Source organism: Echiichthys vipera (assembly GCF_963691815.1).
Source record: "Echiichthys vipera genome assembly, chromosome: 3".
Classification (NCBI taxonomy): Eukaryota; Metazoa; Chordata; class Actinopteri; order Perciformes; family Trachinidae; genus Echiichthys; species Echiichthys vipera.
In genome coordinates this window covers 22,065,540-22,087,184 of record NC_139828.1, presented here as the reverse complement: position 1 = coordinate 22,087,184, position 21,645 = coordinate 22,065,540, and the positions used below count along the sequence as shown (strand labels likewise).

Below are 21,645 nucleotides of genomic sequence, written 5' to 3'. Positions count from 1 at the left end.
TTTTCAAATGTGTAATGATTATAAAAATCTGTCAAGGTCTACAGTAACTGTATCCATCTCTGCTGTGGTAAGAGACACGAAATGTAGCTCTTTCCAAATATAAAATCAGGGTCTTATGATTTGCAGTTTGTGGGTTCAGTTTAAAAGTATGTGTCTTTGCTCATGCTGTCTCTTTACTGAGCCCACTGGCTGTTTTGAAACACGTATAAGCGTAACTTAGCTGTTACGGCAATGTTAATTAGAAAAGCCATTGAAATAGCGTAGTGCGGTTCGCAGTGAAACAAAGTGGAACATCGTAGAACAGCGTGAAGGTAAAAGATCATTAAAACATGGAACGTGAAAAAGAAATAGGACGAAACAAACGTGAATATCATAAACGTGTGCAGCAAAGGTGTGCTCAACTGGTAAATTGTGTGGCTGTGAAGAGAGGAAGGACAGTTTGGAGTCCTAAAAATAGTCTTGAAGTGTCTTGTAATGTACCATTGCTGTGAGAGACAACTTTCAGCACAATTTAAGTACAGAATAGCACAGGGACAAGTGATAAAACATCGCCACAGGAAGAATGAACACTGAGTGGCATAATTCAACCTTGTCTGAATGAAAGTACTCTGCAATGTCAGTGTCTGTATCCTCTCAGTACAGCAGTAACTATCATGCAGTGGGGAAAAAGGTGGAATCCGGCTTTGTTGCTTGTCCTCTTCCCTCATTATTTCTTGTGTTAGAAAATGAGGTTTTCCTTCAGTCTATTACCTTTTATGTCGGAATTGTAGTTCAGTTTTATCCATAAACATGCATTATGGCCAGAAAAGAAAGAGCTTGAGGAAAAAAACAAGACATTTAATACAGTAGAAACACAGTGCATTCATTAGCATTGAAACAGTGGAATAAGCAGATATAGATGAAGAAAGTGAGCTTTGGTTGGTCATAACCATTCCAAGCACCTTACTTAAATCGTCACGCATTTGGTACAAACAAATAAAGAAAGAGTAGAGACATTTTGCCTTTTTTATTTTTATAAAATGTCTAGGAAATACCAGACCTTTGTTATATATTTTGTTGATATTTGAACTTGCATAATCACAAATGTTTCCAACAATGTTCAGACCTACAGGAATCTGTAATTGTATTCAAGGTCACGACATGCGTTTAATTTGGTTGCCTATCAATGGCGTCATTTCCCCTTAACCCATTCCAGTTGCTCTAAGTTCTGAAGAAAAACACAGTAGACACCAGATGATATGTCAGAGAGTGTTGCTCACTATTGATGGAGCGCCATCATTCATTGCTGTGTGCCACGTGTACTGTGGCCAAAGCTGTCACCATAAAGCGTAGACGTATAGGTGAAGCAAATGACCCAAGGCTAGTTGTTTTGACCACGGATAACAGCGCTAATTAAATTTCCCACATAAAGTTAGCCACAGTGGCTGTATAGCTGGTGGAAGTTAACGTTACATTAGCACATGTTACTTGTGGCTGTTTCATTAGAATGAAATGCATAAATGTAAATAATAAAACTTAGATTCATTAAATCTTCTGTGAACATCATTTATGCCTGAGTTGCTTCAGATTTATGGTTGGTTGTTTAACAATGAAGACAATAACTCCTAATTGTGGGCCTGGACACACCAACTGTAGTGGGAACAACCACAGAGGCAGCTTTGGGTATTTTGCTAGCTCATTGTTTTCTGATTTTGTCACCACATAGCATCACAACCGTGCAGGAGACAGTTACGAAACGTTACAGGTGTGTAGTGTAGAGATCAACATGAAGGCAGAGTGTGTGTTTAAATCATCATTTCCTATTTTCTTAAAACAGGTGATCAAATCTGAGTATTTCTATATGAATTCAAAGTAAATCAACTTGTTTAAAGTATTTTTTAAATCAAGTTTAAGTTTTGAGTCTAGTGCACTAACCTACCTTATTTCCCAGTTTCTATTAGTTAAAATATTCCCACTTGATATTAGGTGGCCTCTTCTGATTCCCCCGTCAGAGTCATTTTTCAGACTCATCTCTTGTAACAGGAGAGTCGATATGCAGCAAAAACAAAAGCAACACACCTCTTTTACACTCTCTCTGTCTTTGCATCTGTCCCTCTGAGCAATTTCAGCTCACTCTGCTCTGGTTTTAAGGGCGAGCAGGCTTGACCCTCTGCAGGGCTGCCTTGAATGATCTTCACTGAGGTAGAGCTTGTTTTTTTGTCTTTATAGAAATGATGAGATAAATGGGACTTGAAATGTTTTTTTGTCTGCGCTATCTCCTGGGAATGTCAAACCTGCTTTCACTCTCATGTTAAAGGTGATCATAGTTTCACCATGAGTTGGTGCAATAGAATAATGCAAAGTTCATTTCTTTGTGTTCTTCTTTGAATGGCAGCATAAAACATGGCTGAGGGTGAATAAAAGCACAGAGATTGGGCAAAATATTTTCATTGGTTCACATTTATTGAAAATGAATGCAATTCACATTTATTTTCTATATTTCAAAAGTTTTAATATAATTGGATGGTAACATATTGAGGGCAAGGGTAGAAAGACGTGAAAAAGACAAAGTATACAGACCTGATCATGGTGAATTCAGCTTGGTTGCACCGGAGGATGAAACAGTTTGAAAGTCCTGCATTATGTGCATCATACTGCTGTACACTGGCCATTACATCTTGTCTCTGATGGCACTTAACAATAATTGCTTTATACTGAAGTGACCTTTCCAGTACCACAAAGCTCAGACTTTGGCTTGCAGGTTGTTTTAGTGCTGTAGTTGTTTATTTCTGTTTTGCTTTGTTGCTTAATGTTCAGTCCTTGCACCTATACTCACTGTGCTTCTGTTCCATCTGCAACTGTTGGACAGGTTTTGACTGTGATATATGTGTGCTCATATGACAGGAGCCTATCTAAGCTCTGAACAGTTTTTACTTGTGTGACCTAGAGACTCTGTGTGGCCAGCAGAAGAGTTCATAACACACTCGCAGGCTGTGAGGATCACCACTTAAGTGCATTAATTTAATTTTACTGCTCATTTCTGTCATATACAGTAGTATATATTTTATACATTTCCTCTACATTTAACTTATCTGATTTAATTTTCTGTGAATTTTTTTTACTTGTATTTTTACACCTACCTCATATATATTTGACTAGGACTTTATTGTTTTTTTAAACTTTCTGTATTTATTTACCTGAGAGTTTATTGGTTATCTTATACTGTATTGTTTTATACATCCCTTGTTTTTTTGTAAACTGCTGGAAATTCAATATTCTTGTGAGAATCATCCCAAAGGATCAATAAAGAGAAGTCTTAGTCTAATGTCTAAGTCTAAGTCTCTCTTGCTCAGCTTTCTTCAGGACAGTGGACTACACTGCAAAAAAAAAATTCTACATGTATTACTTTGATATGCAGCTGTGGGGTCTTTGCCCATGTAGATTGGAGTGCAGTGTTGTGGGCTGCTGTGTTTATGAACCTGACAGGAGCTGGAAATCTTGTCCTGTTAAAAATACACTTAAAAATACACATGATTAACGGTTTTATGAAATGTTAAAAAATAATGTTTCATAAGTGTGATGAGCAACTATATTTTTAACCACTATAGATTTACATGAACTCAAGTTACTATTGAAAACAAATAATAACTGTCTTGCTGTCAGAATAGTACTGTCATTAGTTACCTGATGACAGATAGTACAGAGTTGTTTTCACCATATTCAATTGCACATTTTTGATTGATGTGATGCATTTTGTCTGTTGATAACTGATTATCATAACACTTGATTTACAGCAACAATTGAAAGTTGTAAAAATACCAAAAAGTGCTGCTATTAGATCCAGAAATTGTCCTATCTATTTAATGTTTTCAAATTTGGTCATACTAAATACATAATTTCAAGACATCACTTTTAAGGTGTGGCATTTGTCAACATGCAAATTAATACATAATACAAAATTGTCGTTGACCTGCTTTTGAATGTTTGGTTATGTCTGGCAATTTGATGATCTCTCAGCTCACGACTTGTATCTTTCTTTACAGGAAGTCCACGAGATTCTGAAAGAATATGAACTGAAGTACTGCTTTGTGGACCGCAACAAAGGCACAGGTAAAACTCACACCAAACCACACATTCAGACTTACAAACACACTCATGCTTGTACCCCTATACTTGTGAGGGCCCTCATACATATAAGACATTTCCTAACCATAAGCTTTAACTATCACTAATGCAAAACTGTAAACTAAACCTTAATTTGAACCCTAAAACCAGGTGTTAACCCTGAAACAGCCCTTTATAGAATAGTGGACCATCCAAAATATCCAAAATTTTGTCAACCATTTCACATAGAGTTTAGGTTAAGAGGATCATCATCATCAGGCTGGATGGGTTCTGCAGTGAAACATACTTAAAAACAAGCTGGGTGAAGCAATTGCAAAATCTTGGTGATGGATTCAGTTTAAATGGTTGTAAAATAAAGAAGTAACTTTTTCAGGACTTTTTTTTGATTTTATTAGTGCATTGCCCATAGAAAGAAAGTATTCCAATGGAAAAGTGGTACCCTAATAGGCCTTTACATGCCTTAATGTAGTCTGTCTTTGAAAGTGGGACACACAAAAGGTGTACATGTAGGCAGTGTCCCATACCACATACCACACACTGTGACAGACATGGACACACATTGACCAAATAGGGTCAGACATATAGACACACAGAAAAACACAGGAATATACACAACAAGCAACGAATATGAAAAAACAAATGTTTTAAAGCTTGATTTTAAGCTCTAAAATGAACTACATATCAGACATATCAGGCTTGACATATTTGCATAAGAAAGAAGCCTATCCACAGTGAATGGGGTTTTAACAGAAGCAAAGGCTGTTACACACCAGGGGTGTGAAGAATAAACAACGCTAAAAATCCAAACTATTCACACCAGCAGCGATGCAAATTTGAGACATAAAAGGTTTGAATATTCATAGCAGCTGATCTACGACAGGATAGAGGTCCTTCTGCTGTTAAAGAGACAGGAGAGAGTGAAAGGAGAAGTGTTGTAAGCGGCCGAGAGAGAGAACAATCAGAGCAGGGAAGAAATAAAGTTGATCAAGATATGTGTGAAGGTAACAAGCGAATGTACAGTAGCTACAGTCCCATGTCTTGGTTCTGCCGCTGAGTGCAGGGATGGAGGTTACAGTAGATCTGAAAACTCTCGCCAGGAGACAAAATTAAGCTGAAGCAGGAAAAGCAAACACTGAACTACTGTAAGATACTTTATTGCATTTCCTTTCTACTAATGCTTACATTTTAGGGGAAGCTCCCTTGCAGTCTTAGAGCGATCGCCACTGAGACGTTCCTTGCTTTTATAGATAGAGTATTTGAGCAGCTTGAGAATGATAGGATAGGCAAAACTCTTAACCATATTTTAGACACATATAATGATTTAATTATAGTTTTAATCCTCAATCAAAATCCTATCTGTAAATTAGTTACATATAAAAGTAGGCGTCAACATACATTTGGTCCTCACTAGTCCAGAAGCGAGACGGGGGCACACACACACATACACACACACACACACACACACACACACACACACACACACACACACACACACACACACACACACACACACACACACACACACACACACACACACACACACACAGCAGACCTCGCCCCCAGAGTGTGTCTCTCTTTCAAAGGAAATCTTACATAGTGCCTATATTTAGTCTGTGCAGTCAGCCAAGCACCTGGAACGTAACCCTTTTAGAAAGCAGAGGGGAGCTGTAAAGCAGCTGAGATATCGTAGCACCAGTCTATCCAAAAGGTTAATGGTGTTTAGGAGCAAATGAGAGCCTGATGAAACATCGGACCTCATCGGACCAGCAGCCACAGTACTCTACCAATAAGCCCACTTTGCTGGCATTGGGTGTTGGGCTCTGATGCGCTGAGGTGGGTGGAGTGGAATGAGAATCCAACATTAAGAACATAAGGGCCAGGTGCATAAAACTCTGTAGATTCACGACTTAAAGTGTGCATACACACAAGTCAGAAATATGCAGACGCATTGTTTTCGCACGTACGCCTGATTATGTTTCATGAATCTCAATCATTGTGGAGCTGGGTGCACATGCACAAGTCTTATTTCCAGGTTCACAGTTCACCATAAATGGACATAGAAACATTTGTGGCCTGCTCCACACTCATTAGACTTTCAATGATAAATACGGCAAAGACAGTGAAATTTTCACCGACTGTGTTGCATTGGCGAGTTTCTCTAAGTGTGTCGCTTGTATTACTCACTGTTGTGGCTATATATGTAGCGTTCGTATTCATGACGTTTCTGCAAAAAAATCACTGCGGTAAAATTGGAATCCTAACAAGAATGATGCCTTCCTATCATACTAGCTGCTTCAGGATCAAATTAAACAACCGCTAACAGGTAGATGAAAGTCATCGCTCAAATGTCAATGAAAAGAGTGATGAAATTCATCATTAATTATTTTAAATTAAGTTAATAACTGCACCCGATTGAAAGAACACTGTGTAGACTGTAAACATAATGCCACAATGTGAACTTGGCAAACAACCTAAAATGTTTCCCATCCCTCAACATATATCCAGTCTCCTACCACATCACCCGTGGCTCTCAGCTAAAACCGTGTGTACACCTGGTACGTCAAGTATGCAGGAGGTGCGCACATTTTCACCGCATATTTTTCCTTCATAAATACCAGTTTGTGTTTGAGAAAAGGCATAAGTCTGTTTTTTGTGCGTACACATCGTTTAGATATCTGGCCCCAGAGATTGTTGAAGGAAAAGTAATAATTTTCTCAAGAAACCCATAGTGATGGAACCACACTGCTTTCATCTTCTTCCTTTCTCACTTAATGCTCTTTATCTCTCTCTCAGAGGGGGAGATGTGCAACAGGGAGAGACTGAATAACAGAGAAGCAGCAATACAGAGAGCGTTTTCTTTTGCTCTTTTTGGTTTTTCAATTAGCAAAGGTCGTGGATAGTACACTAAAAAACAGTGCAGACAACTGATTGGTAGGACATCCTGCACAACCCTGTCAGTTTTAATTAGCCAAGCTACCATCAATAACGACTGCAATTATTTTATTTATTCAACCCAGATTTTTTTTTAAAATGGCAACCCACAAAATGACTATATACAATTGATGAAGTGCAGATGTCCCTCTGTTTGGCTGTTGATGAAGGATTCAGTGACTGTCGTGTTGAGGATGATGTCAAAGCAGTTTCATGTGCGGGTGCTATGGCAATCACCTGATTGGATATTATCCACAGTGGAAAGTGAAACAGAAAAAAAGCACCTGCTGGTGAGTGGAGTCGAGCTGCACCATGCAGTGGAAAGGAGGCATTAGTGTTTTCTGTTTAGTCCTCCTCCTGGAACAACAGCCAAACTTAGTGACACTGCTCATTAACACTTTCACCCTAATGAAATAAGTACAAATGGGATTGTTTAAGGTGGGATTCTGCCTCAGCAGGCAGGGTGGACACTGTTCCCTCAGCTAGTATAAGTGTGTGTTTGGTGGGAGATCCCCAGCTGTTCCAGTTAGAGGTGATGGAGGATTCATTTCAAGCCTCTGTAGCTTTTCACTTCGTGTGTCAATGCATGCTGAAGGATTGAATATTTTCTTGATCCCGTAACCCTGTGGCTTGTCACCTCTTCAGTTACCCTAAACATACACACAGACCTCTATCCAACCTCAACCTCTGTGATTTTTTTTTAGTGTTGGTCATGTGTGTGTGTGTGTGTGTGTGTGTGTTATGTGTGTGTGTGTGTGTGCGCGCGCGCAAGTGCATGTGTGTTTGTGACACTGCGGTCAACTAGAACTTGCTCACCATCAGATCAGTTTTCATGGCAGCTGGATAACATCAACTCAGCCAAATGTTTACAGTCTGACTCACTCTCTCCTTCCTTTCTCCTTCAGTGTCTTCTGTCTCAGTCTTTCAACTTTTCTGCCTCTCAAAGTCTCACAACTTTAAAGTCCTCATGATACATGAGTTGAAGCGTCTTTAGCGTCTCTACTGGGGCGTATTCCAGTGAAACAGAATATTTGAGCGGTGTACGGATACAAGAGGAATTTAATTTCAATCCTTTGGACTGCTAATGAGTTGTTGGGCTTAAAGTTAAGCACAATACATAGCTACTGTTCAGAGTATGATGTAGAGTTGAAAGGAAAACTTTGAATCAGCTCCACGTCAGTGTGGGCAGTAAACACAGATGAATGGTGCCTGTCCTCCCAGTCCAATCATGCTGCCAGCCCCCTGGAGCTCCCCGCTCACCTAGGCCTATTGCCTGCCCACTGCCCACCTGCAGCGACTCGGACTGAAAGACTCCCTAAAATAGACTTTTGTAGATGTTACGTACCGTAACCCCAGGTTCTATGGATGTAGGTGTTTTTGCCCACTGATATTCAAATATAGATCTCTTCCCATCTCTCTCCATATTGCTAGCTTTTATTTATGTTAGCTACTACGTCCAGGACTACAAGTTCTCAAACGGTTTGATTTTTATATGACTGCTGTGGCTATATGATTGGATTGAAACAATTTTTCTTTTGTTTCACAGGAAGAGAAAACACAGGGATTATGATGTATTGTAAAAATATTGTTGTTTTGCATATATCAAGAGATAAATGAACACTTAACACAGGAACTCAGGATTGCACCTGGATTTTATGTGTATTTCTCTGTGTCACCGTGCAACAGTTCTGTGAAACAGTTTTAAGTGAATAAGCCGAGATGTGCTGAAAAGTTAAGAGTTTGAAGCTCTTAGAGCCCGGACCTTCAACACAAACTGTATTTTCCTTTATTTTCCAAATGGAAATGGTTCCAACCTTGTAGATGGGGATCCACCGTCAATACAGGCTCTGGGCATGTTGTTTTGACTATTTCCAGAGAAGCAAGGAATCTGTGTGTCTGTGAGTGCGAGTGTGTTATTTGCAAATCTTGAGAACCGATCCAATCTACCTCACATTTGGCAGGTGTTGTTGTGGTTGCCAGTGACGTGCTTAGGGTCAGATGTGGTGCGTCTGGACACGCAACATGTTTAATATTAAGGAACTTTTATTAAATAAGCAGCAGAAGCGGGGCCGAGCTGGATAAAGTTAGATTTCCCATATTTTCTGAATCTATCCAAGCATCTCCTGACATTTATCAAACCCATAATGTTAAAGTATTTCTTTAATTCTATCCAGGTATCTTCTTACATGGAATGGACAGAGCGAAAAAAAAAACCCAACTTTGACACAACATAGCACTTTCTATAGATACTGTGGTGTCTTCCTGATTTTGGAGCAGCTTTTACCTCATCAACTTCTCATAGAATTGAATTAGAATTATCATATTGCATATCCTGTAACAAAATGTACTCATTTATTCTTTGGTAAAAGACAAGGCACTCAGATTTGACTGACCAGCTTAGAATATGAATGGGAAATGCAAGTATCGTGTTTTATATCAGTGGGTGGGGAGAGAGTTTTTGACATAAAGCATTGGCTTCGGGCAGGATTCAAGGCGAAAACAAAAAGGCCCAGTACGACTCTTGTAAAGAACAGAAACCAACCGAGAAGTGAGGTGGTACTTTGGCTCAGTGTATCAGTAGGAGGTGAGAGCGAGAGACAAGGACGAACAGAGGGAACATAATCAAGCTCAGTTCATATTGTTGCTGAGCTCTAAGGAATTAGCTTTAGTCCGTCTAGGTAATCTGTTCATCTATTTTACAAGACGTAGCTTTAATGTAATTTGTTCAGCTTAAACAAGGGAGGGCATCAGCAGGTCAGTGGGTTCACTCACATTTCCCTTGCAAGGTTGAATTATAAAAATGTTAAATTTTTTATGAGGTGAAATTATGTGCCTGCAAATCATGCTGCATGGTTGATAAGCTTTCATTAAACTCAAACACAAATCATGTTTAACAGATTATTAGACCCAGATTTCTTAGTCAAAAGAGAAAAATACTGAGTTTTGTTGCACAGTTCATATTGCAATACTCAAGATGAGCCATTCTTTGTCATTGTAAGGCAGAACAGCAGTACACAATGGTTATCAGTCAAATTAGCTTACAATATGAAATTGGTTTTATATATCCTGCTGTTGTTATCAGTCCCTGGGTTGTACAATAAACACTGAGTGTAATATTAATCATACAAAGGGAGTGGAGGTTCCCTCTTTTTTACACAAAGAATTAAGTGTCATCAGATAAATTAATCTGTAATGTCTCAAAGTTGACAGCATTAATGTTTTATTAGAGAATGTGTGGCCCAACATGGAAATATTGATTTGAATTTTTTAGTAATTTATAAATAATTGAGTTTTCAGTTGTAGTCTAGATCACACAGAACTCTTCAATATGTTATTCATCAACATTATCTAATTCTGGCCCCAATACTTAAAATTATGGATCTAAACAATGAGCTTATGTAAAATAACTGCCACTTCCAGTGAGATGCCTATATGGGTCAGGCCCTGCTGTCGAGTAGGTATGGATGACTAAATGGTATAAATCCCTCAGGAAACAGAAAACAGAAATGTCATTTATCTGTGTGCAGAGATGTTGTTATAATTGGTGTGAAATGCAAACATATGAGTGTATCACATATGTGGACACAAAAACACAGTCAAGCATGCCCGGGAATAAAAAATATTGTAAGTAAGTGTGTGTGTCCATAATAGGACAGAGAAGATTGGACTCCTGTTTTTACACCTGTTTCATTTTCACTTGGTTTATGTCAATTTCAAGTGTTTATGACTATTATACATGTAAGATACAGGAATTACTTCCCATAAACTGACCTAAAACAGACACTAGTTAAAAGAAAATATTGTCTTTCTTAACTTTTATTTTCATAGTTTCTGAAACATTGTACCTAGATATGATCTATCATAACTTTGTTGGTTAGTTATAACTTGTGACTGCTGATGGTGGAGCTAATTCTATTTCCATATGAAATGATTTTACACTTTCAGTTTGACAAACTGCAAACTGGAGTGTCTCTCTTCCATCCACCTCACCCACAAGCGACTCAACTTCTGTCAGAAACATTTCCTTTCTTTCCTCCCGTTGTTGGGATGATTCACCGTAAAGAACCATTGATCAGCAGGCTAATTCTGATGCATCTGTATTTATGTGGTACTTTTTATTCACCATTAATTGTTGAATGTTGGCATTTAGAGAGCGAAATATGAGGCTGGTCTACGTGTGTGCATTTCCAGGTGGACTGTGATTTATTTTTTTTTGGCTTTTGTGCGCATGTACACTTTTAGTATGGATCCTATGCAAAATTTTATAAATGAGATACGGGTCATGGACAATCTTACCACTTCAACTCCACAATCTCCCTTAAATTAGTTTTTGTAGAAATTTCGACCTAGATGTGAACAGAGCAGGACAAACACTTGTCCGAGCTATCAGGTGGGCAAACTATGTAATATTATCGTTTCTAAACTACCTAAAACACGTGTAATTTCAGCTAATATATTAGCCATGTCAATTTATTGTTTCCTTGCACTGTAACTACAGTACAATTAAAGGGGTACCTCCTGTATTATTGCACATACAAAAAGTTTGTAAATTACACAAGATAAGAGATAAGATAGGTCAAGATAATGCAACCAATAGCATCATTTCACCGCACTGCTTGCCTTAAACATTAGTTTTATAAGCCTACTCCGAGATAACTCTGTTGACATCAATATGATGTCATCAGCTGTGTTTCTCTGGGACTTTTGAAATGTCCCTCCAGAGCAACAGAAGATGCTTAACAAGAGCTTTCACAAGTCAAGTAGTGCAAACGATGACAGGAAGGAGTTTTTTTTATTTGTCTCTTGTAAAGTTCTCATGTACCAAACCTCCTCAGTAGCTTCACAGTGCTGCTAATTAACAGTCATCTTAATACAACTCACACTTTTGTATCAGTGTTTGCAAATGTGATTAAATTACTTTTGTGCTGGAGTCCTTTTCCTTGAGGTGCATGTAAATAGCTTCTCCTGGGATATACGTTAATTACACTCAAAATGATTATGTCTGTGGATGCTTTACTCTGTAAAGTGTCCTGAGATAACTTTTGTTATGATTTGGCACTGTAAATAAATTTGAATTGAATTGAATTGAATGCAATGGTAATCAACCTTGTGGTAATTTAGTCATAGTACATATTTTTTCTGCTGATTTTGCTTTTATTTGATTTCCTTGGTATGACAAAAGAGATAGCTATGATAGATTGTCGTTCTCTTTCTCTCCTGCTGCTATAATCCCCTGGGAGTTTTTCTCACTGTTAGTGTGGTAGCCAGTTAGTGGAACCTCTCCTGGCTCGTCTCCGACCTCTGCTCTAATTGAAACGTATTGTTCGGAACAGCTTTGGCATGCATCTGCACCTCATGACCATATCAGTTCACTGAGTGGGGCCCCACCATTGGACTTATTAGGTCATACTGATGGGAGTGTTTATGTTTCGGTCGGTGTGTCCTGAAGGGCACATATCTGTGTTAATGTGTGTGTTTAAGCGTGTGTGTGTGTGTGTAGGTACGTACCTCCATGTCTCCATTTGCAGCTTTGTTTCGGGCTGTTGCTTCAGCTCCTTGGCTAATGATGATTTTTCCTTAAACACCTACCTTCTTAACGCACACATACACACACAGCAGTACACACTGTAGCAGCACTGCTGGCTGTTCTTCCTGAGCTCCTGATGTTTTTTTTGTTTTTTACAAAATCACACTTTTTGCATTCTCAAAAAGTTTCTAATCCTCTCACCATCCTATTGATCCATGACTTTTTCCCTCAGCGTATCGCCTCCAGTTCTCACTCCCTCCTCCCTTTGCTTCTTTTCTTCCTTGCATCCTTTTCTTACCATTAGCAAATTGAAGGCACTTTACCAGCAGCTTTTTAGCTGGCCCATGGCCTGCGTTCAAAAACTTAAGCATCCATCATTATGTCTCCATGCTCACATTACTATGTGGTGGGGATTGCCAGCACTGGAACGGATTATGTGTTGGCTGTATATTTGGCGCATTCAGACTCCAGCTCTGTTGATGTGTGATTCAAATTTTGATCTTAACAGCCCAAACGTTCCTTTAAAGGGGACATAGGGGTTTCTACTAGAACATGTTTACATACTTTAATGTTCAAAACACACATTATTTTTCTCATAATGTCTGTCTTTTACATTTTTATTGCCTTTTTATTATTATTGGTTTTTTTTAACCATTACGTATTAACAACCTAAATGATTTTTACTGATTTATTTGGTTTACTTTTTATCTATTAGTTTTTATATCTTAACATGATAAGTGTTATAGTGAGATACTTCTGGACCTGTAGGAACTTTTTAATTTTCCATTTCTTTCTAATTTCCACTGTTTTAAGTTGGATGACGTGTGATATGTGCCTCTATGTGTTTTCCCCATATGTGTATGTGAACTCCACTGCGAACAAACTTGAAATTGAACTTGGAAATAACTGTATTCACCCTCTTAACGTCTCAAACGCTCTGTTTAAGAGTCTGTCTCGTTAAGCCCCCCTCCCAAAAAAGATGGTTGTGTTCATTTCTCTTTGGTTTGAGCATTTTGATGTTTTCAAAATATTTATATTGCATCTCAACCTGCTTTATGCTGTTTATAACAAAATTGAAACCTCACTTTCTATAATATACATTAGTTTAGGAGTAAAAGATGCTGTGTGTTTGTCAGGAAATCGGGTTGTCCATGTTTGATTTTAATGCAGTAGTTTACAAAATTCATATGCAAATTCATATGTTAGTGAGTATTAATCATTTATTTCTTATTATCAGATTCTATCTTACATGATTCATTTCCACTGCCAATCATTTCAACGGCCTTGGGCAGCGATCCGTGTCATCAGTTTAAATCAACTCACAATTTGGAGATCACAGACCAGCAGAAAATAAGTTTAGTTTACAATATTTTTTTCTCAAGATCAAATGTCAGAAATTAAAAAGAATTTAAAATGCAGGTCAGAAAGACGGTTGACCTTTGAGCAAACTTAACTTCTTGAAATCTGAATATGGAAGACGTTTGAGGCTCATTTTAGTTTCAGGTCTCTGCTGCTAAGATTTAACTCTGCTCAGAATTGAAACCTCAGCCAGAGAGGCGGACAGGCAGCTTGACAGGCACAAAGATGCACACGTTTACATATGTACCCACGGACAATCTGCCAGCCTGGGGAATCTGCAGGCATCAATCCATCCATCCATCCATCCAGTCAGCTATCTGATCAAACAGCCACAGTTACCCAACCGCCTCCACATGACACCACAGTCCAGAGGTATGTGTACTAATTCGGCAGTGCTGCGGAACCAGGGATCAGGGAATACAATGGCGGGGGTTATCCTGGGAATCCCAGCCTTTCAATGGAGGCCTTTGTGCTTGTCGATGCACTGTCCAGTATTGAAGACAACACATGCTGGCAAAAAGCTCATTGGCCTGTCGCTTTTTGTGTCTATGTGTGACGGTGTGGATAAAATGCACAAGCGAGGGATAAGTATGGGTTCAGTTCCAGCAGCCCACCATCCATCACAGATAGTCTTGGTCACTTTTGCTGTTTTCATTGAGACTTTGCCTTTAAATCACCCATTCTGCTCTTTGTTCTTTTTTTCGGTTGGTGTTTACATCCAGAAGCAATTCTCCCGCTCCTGTTTTTTTCACTACTTCCTCCAAAGATAAATGTCTTTGTCTTTGGGTTGCTATTGGCCTGTGTTTTTCTCTTGTAATGACACTGCTCAGTGGAGAGTTGTTTAGCTTTGCTGTCAGTTGTTTGTCATGTCTGGAAGGCTGCATTTAGTTCAGAAAGCAAAATGTGAACGTTGACGGTCAGAGAAATGGTTATGGTTCACTGCCTTGGGGTTTCTGCAAATGTTGGAATTTTTTAATCTATATCTGCAGCATTACTAGGGTTTTGATTGAAACTAGAGATTTTCCTTCCTGATAACGACTCTGAAACCTGAACTTGCCAATTGGCAGATACGGCATAACAATTATACCAGTGTGTCAAAAAAAAAAAGAGATTCCCATAGAACTTTATTTTATTATCTAGTTTGACAGTTAGTCACAACTGAAAAGGACATGAAGAAATACATATAGAAATGACAATTCCTTTAAAAAGTGAAGAAATAGCATTGTTGCTTTAATGGGCCATGTAGCTGCAAAACACTTGTTCAAATTCGGCATGTCAGAAGTAAATATTTATATTTTACCCAAACGTGCCAAAAAAATACCTCTTCCTTTATGTCAGATTGCTGTTTTGGTGTGTAAATCAGTTGAAACTAAAGGTGTTTTTTGTTATTACTTTGAACACAATATGACAATTTGACTGAATTATATTACAGATGACATTTTTTAAAATGTATTACTTTTGAGGTTTAGAACAACAAAGACTACACTTTTGGAAGTGTTAGATGGCATTTTCATATTACCAACAAAGTAAATTTCTTTTAAACCCACAGACTTATAGTTAATTTACAGCTTCCTGAAAGATTTGGTCCTCGGTGGTAATCTCACGCATGGTTAACTGACTTACATTTATTACAGTTTAATAAAGCTTTAATTTTAAGATGAAACGTAGTAAACACAGAGCACACTCTTTCATGGTTATGTAAGGCTGCTTATATAGTACATTTCAAAGCGATTTACATAGGCAAAGAAAAGCATTAGAATTACATTCAAAATCATTAAGCAATAACAACAAAGATAGTATTGTAAGTCCTGTGTGAACATCCATAGATTTGCTTTATAATGATAAACAACTGAAGAGTGTGAGCGCTCATATCACACTCGTCAAGACTAATTATTCACATTATGACATTAATAATTGTAGGTCAGGATTTATGTCAGTGGAGTAAGACATTTGCCTTTGTGTGTTTTTCTGTGTGTGATTGTCTGGGGTTGTTCTCAAAGGACTACACAACACTACCAACAGAACCTTTGTGAGACTCAACATTACTCTTTCTATTTTTCACTTTATGTTCTCCATCTTCCCGTTTTAAGTGAGAGCTGAGTCCGTCTAATTGCTTCCCTGGACAGCAGCTTGTCACTCCTCTCTCTCTCTTTCTCTTCCTCCCTCCACCCCCTCTTTTCTTTTTCTTCCTCTCTGTCATCATCTGTCCATCTGTTTCTTTGTGAATCACTCAATGTAAATCAGCACAGGCCACGAAAATCTGATGCAGCTGTTATCTTTGATCACACTCAACACTCACATACACACACACACACACACACACACACACACACACACACACACACACACACACACACACACACACACACACGCACAAACACACACGCCCCGGTACTGTACTGTACCTCTCGCTTTCAGGCTGACTGAGTATGTCAATATGTCATATCATGTTTAATGTTTTTGCGTGTGCTGTGTGTGTGTGTGTGTGTGTGCGTGCGTGCGCGCGCGTGTGTGTGTGTTTGTTGGTGTCCGTCCAAGGTAAATGTAATGCACCATAAGGCTACACTGATGTAGCCTCGCGAGTTCAGCTCCATTGTATTTTACTCGCAGATCAGTCTGGTAACTTGCGGCAGAGAAAATTTGGAGAAATTTGGCCAAGAGACCGAACGAATCATTGGTTTTGAGGCGGCTCGAAGAGTGAAGCAATGAGAAGTGACTGTTATGTGTAAACAAAGGTGGCTTCCGCGGACGAGATGAGCGCAGCTATTGAACAAGCCACTCGCTTTTTCCTCTTGGATCCTTACACAAACGGCAAATATCCTTTACAGACATGTTCTTTACTTTTCCTGATTGCTCTGTTAGTACATCATATGCTTTGTTGATCTGATTGGTTGATTTTGCCTGTCCATCACCAACATAGGTGGTAGACAGAGGATTTATCCAATCAGCAACCAGTATTTCTGCCTCTTCCAAACGAGAGTTTGGAATGTATGTAAGTCCATAACCTACATAACTCTATTTTCATGTATCTACATTATAATGCCAGATCGTCTTGTCATTATAGATTGAAAAATGGATATTGCAATGCCTACCAGGGCCCAACACAGATATATTTGTGTATATAGTAGTGTAACTGTCCAAACTCATACACCCTGTAGATGACTACTAGGTCACTCTTGAGTTGCAGGGGGAATTATTATGGTTTTTAATGATTCCTCCATAGTCTATTTATTCTTTTTAGCTATTTCCTCTCAGAAAGTTGGGTCGTTGTTCTCAACCCCTGAGCTGCAGACAGGTACCTAACAATGGACTGTTTTTGCTGTAATTACTTGTACTTAGCGTGGTCTGTCTGTGCTGTATTTTCCCTTCCTTATGACTCCCCGTGATGCCCACAACAACAGGATAATGATTTTGAACTTAAGTGGGTCATCAATACCCAAGGTAATTAGTTTGTCATCACTCATTGAGTGACTCAGTGTGAATGTGCTGTGTTAGTACAACAGAGTTTAGGTCGTGTGAGAGACAGTAACTGCTAAAAGAGTCTAGCCTAGCATTGATACAGCAATGTCAGTGTTTGCTCTTAGATCTGCCTTAGAAGGGCATCATTTGAGTGCTTTCTTAGTATTCTGCAGGGGGCAGTGGCGTCAGTAAGTAATGACTGAGTGTGTGGTGTGAGGTGATCCACAATAACCAACAAGTTTGGAGACCTGGCTAAACTGGGAGCTCTGATGGCCAACAGCTAAGGCGCTCTTCGGACACATCCTTGTTTATTCTACCTGGACCAGGTATAGCAGTAGGTTCACTGGTGCGCCACAATTTAAAAAAAGAAATGAAAAAGCCTTTCCATCAGCTGTGCCATGGTGGCCTGTGCACAGGCTTCTCATGCTACAGGTTGCCATGAAAGTTTCACTGGCTGCACTGCCAGTATTTATGCCACTGGTAGTGGGTGACATGCGGTTATGAGTTATTCTTTCAAATATGGCTTTCTTGAAGTCAATAATTGCCTTCAACCATTTTGCAGTTTGAGTTTTATTCAACTACTGCCAAAGCTTAGGCTTGCTTTGTGGTCAGCAATGACTGTATGTAATTCTCAATAATAATTGTGGCTTTTTTTATCTTCATACAACCGACACAAGCTCTGACCAAGACCTAGAAAAGTACAGTTATGGTGTGTGAACACTTTGGGAAAAGTAAGCAAAAACTGGAGTTACCGCTGTAGAAAAACCAGCTGTGACGAATAAGCCCCCCGCTGACAATCAGAAATAATGTTTTGAGAGCAATGCATCCATCTCTGAAATATGGTAAAATATGCAGATTCCTTATTAAGTCATAGTCACTGTGTATTAACATGCAATATTCTCTCTTCATTAACCAGAGTTTGTGTCAGAGGTGTTTGTCTTACCTTGGTTCAAACCAGTGCACATGAAACACACATGCACACACACAGACACACACACACGCAAACACACACACACCACACACAGACAAACACACACACACACACACACACACACACACACACACACACACACACACACACACACACACACACACACACACACACACACACACACACACACACACACACACACACACACACACACGTACAATCACACACACACACACACACACACATACAGCTGGTCTCAAGTGCATCAAAAGAGGAAGTCGTGCCTTTCTGAGATATGGTCATGAATCAGAATCACGATCCAGTTTTGAACATGCATTTTCACAGCGTCTTCTTAATTTTTTGTCTGAGTAAGAGAATGTAAGAAAGAGAAGAGTGAGAGACCAAATTAGCTATAATGTAACTGAAGCATTCCTTCTATTGCCTTTGTTCAGATACTTTAAAATGTAAAAGATGTCAACACCTTTTCTGTTTACACTACAGATGCAAATAAGTGTACTTCAAAACTATAACAGCACACAAAATTACATTTGTGGATATGTTAAATGATGCATCCATTTTTAGAGTGTAATGTTTCAATGAGAGACAGAGCTGCTGAGTGAACAATGTAGCTGTGGGTGTGTGAGTGGGCGGCTGGTTGCCTCTCATGCATCTCATCCTTCCATCTCTACATTTTCCATCTCTGTCCATCTATGCATCAAACCCCCACCCACCTTTTATAATTTACTATAACATTTGAATACTGGGGCCCTTCTGTGTGGAGTTTGCATGTTCTCCCTGTGTCAGCTTGTGTTCTCTCCGGGTTCTCGGGCTTCCTCCCACAGTCCAAAGACATGTAGGTGTGTGGTTGATTGGTGACTCTAAATTGCCTGTAGGTGTTAACATGAGCATGGATGGTTGTGCGTCTCTATGTGTCACCCCTGTGATGGACTGGTGTCCTGTCCAGGTTTTTCCACACCTTGCGTTCAATGTCGGCACCACACCATTCGTAGTGTGAGTTGAGCCGTCCTTTAGCGTGATGTTCCCCCCTCCCTCCTCCTCCGCGGCCCTGCCCAGCCTGAACACACATTACTTAAAATGAACCGGGCCTCGGCCTGATTGCCACTTGCTTATGTCATGAACCCTCTGAGTTTTTGTTTTATCCAACTGTTTTTGAATATGTAGTCAATAGTCTCAGGACCGCCGTCAATGCTCGTTCTCGTGTTCATACATGTGCGAGTGCTCGTACATGTGCAATCAAGCTGTGCTGACCGGGCCGGGCATTTTTATGGAGAAATGACAGCTCACAGTGAACAAAGCGGCTTCTCCAGTCTGTTGCAGGAGAAAGCCAACCTGTTATTGGCAGGTCCAGACAAGTCCAAATCAAAACACCTACTACTCTGAGACAAGTTAAAATATTAGAAAACTGAGTGACCAGCCAGGACTGGTGTTGAACTGTTTGTCAGAAATAAATGTGGCAATGCTCTACTGATAGAATTCAAAGTTTTACATTTGCACAATCAGAGATATTTTTAATAATAATAACTCAAATCTATTGAACCCACAAATATTGTTGGATGATGGATGGACGAGAGATGAGAAAAAGGGAGCTGAATTAAGAGGAGGAGGAGGAGGTGGAGATGATGGAGAGGAGAGTGTGGGAGGGCCGACATGTCGGAAAGACAAAGGGCTGCAAGGATGAGAGGACCACTGGAGAAAGAGAGGAGAGGAGAGGATGAGAGAGGAGGATTCAGCTCATCTGAAGTGTTTACTGATGTGGATGCTGTCAGAGAGCGGCAGGGAGGAATGTAAAGCCACAGAGATGCAGGAGGATGAGGGTTTATTGGTGCTACAGAACTAAGAGTGCCTTTGTCATAACCATTTTAGTGTGTTTGCGTATATTTGTACTGTAGACATACTTGTCGACGGTGTTCTACCACAGATAGTTAAAGGGCAAAGTAGCCTCTTATAATTTTTCCATTCTCATCTATTTGTTTTTATCTATTTGTGAACACTTTTTTTGTAATATATATGCCTTTTAGACAATGCAAATGTTTGGGTAGCCTTTCAGATCTCCATCTCAGAGATGATGTTTGCTGTGATCTGAGGAGTTATACACTTCAAGAAGTCAAGAACATCCTTGGAGGCTTCATTCATAGGAAGATTCAGAGGTTCAGAGTGCTCTTATTGGTGTGTGTGTGTGTGTGTGTGTGTGTGTGTGTGTGTGTGTGTGTGTGTGTGTGTGTGTGTGTGTGTGTGTGTGTGTGTATGTGTGTGTGTGTGTGTGTGTGTGTGATATATATAATGAAAGAGAAACAGATCCGTAGAGAGCTCATCGTTCCCGGTCCGTCAGCCCCGGTTCTCACGCGCAGATTATATTACTGTAGTTCAGGTTGAAATTGCAATGATGATGTAATTTCTAAACACTGTCTTCGGCTCCCTGGTTTCTTCTTATCTGCCTTTCATCTCTAATGCAAACTGCAATCTCTGACATCATTACTCAAGTAATGTTTTTCACCTTTAGCACAGAAGAAAAATCATTGAAATAGATGAAATTATAATTTTCTCACTTGTAAGTGATGAAGCTATCACAAAAAGATGACAGAGGACTTTCAGGTTCAAATAGTTTTGTAATGCTAGCCTTTTGTTTTGAATTTTATTGATAAAATAACCCTCCTTGTTAAGTTGAAAGCTTTCAGATGAAAACTGGAACTGGATGAAAAAAATGGAAATTAGCTGTAGGTCAAGGTTTATTATAAGAGGATAGGAATTGCTGAACATAGTCTAAATCCTTCTTGATCCTTGGTCTGGTCTAACTATTTTAAGCATTGTAGCTTGATGGTATGTCACACAGCTATACAGTATGTTTACTATGTTTATCATCAAAGCTTATGTTGTGCTCGCGTCAAATGATGGCACTAGAGGAAAAGTCACTAATTTCTCTGATGGGGAACATTAATGTGTGCACCAAATTTTATTGCAATCCATCTAAAAGTTGTTGAGCCGTTTCACTCAAAACCATAAATGTTAACTTCATGGTGGTGTTAGAGGAAAAGTCTGAGTATTGCCAACATCAGAAGGATTTATTGTCTTGAAACCACAAATGTCTACAAAATTTCTGTATAGTGATAAAAGTAATAAATTAATCAAACTGAAACTAGAGTGGAGGGCAATCATCGTAGGATGTAAAATGTCAAAATGAATAGAAGTATAAAGTTATAGCATATGTGTGTGCATATGTGAGCAGGCCTACCACGTGTCTCTCTCGTGCCCAGGAAAAGATTATTTTTTCATAGTTAACCTGGCATTCTGTAGCCCCAGAGGTCTGAGGTTCTAT

The 21,645-nt window shown here is 39.2% G+C and overlaps 1 protein-coding gene across 1 annotated transcript in view; it reads left to right on the top strand.

The window, feature by feature from the left end:
• Positions 1–21,645, top strand: part of raver2 (ribonucleoprotein, PTB-binding 2) — a gene marked incomplete at its 5' end in the record, with an annotated part of 74,334 nt that overhangs the window by 11,153 nt on the left and 41,536 nt on the right. The window contains one exon of the mRNA XM_083911356.1: positions 4,023–4,089. Within this exon, the coding sequence (XP_083767482.1) occupies positions 4,023–4,089 (67 nt within the window). The remainder of the gene's footprint in view (positions 1–4,022; positions 4,090–21,645) is intronic.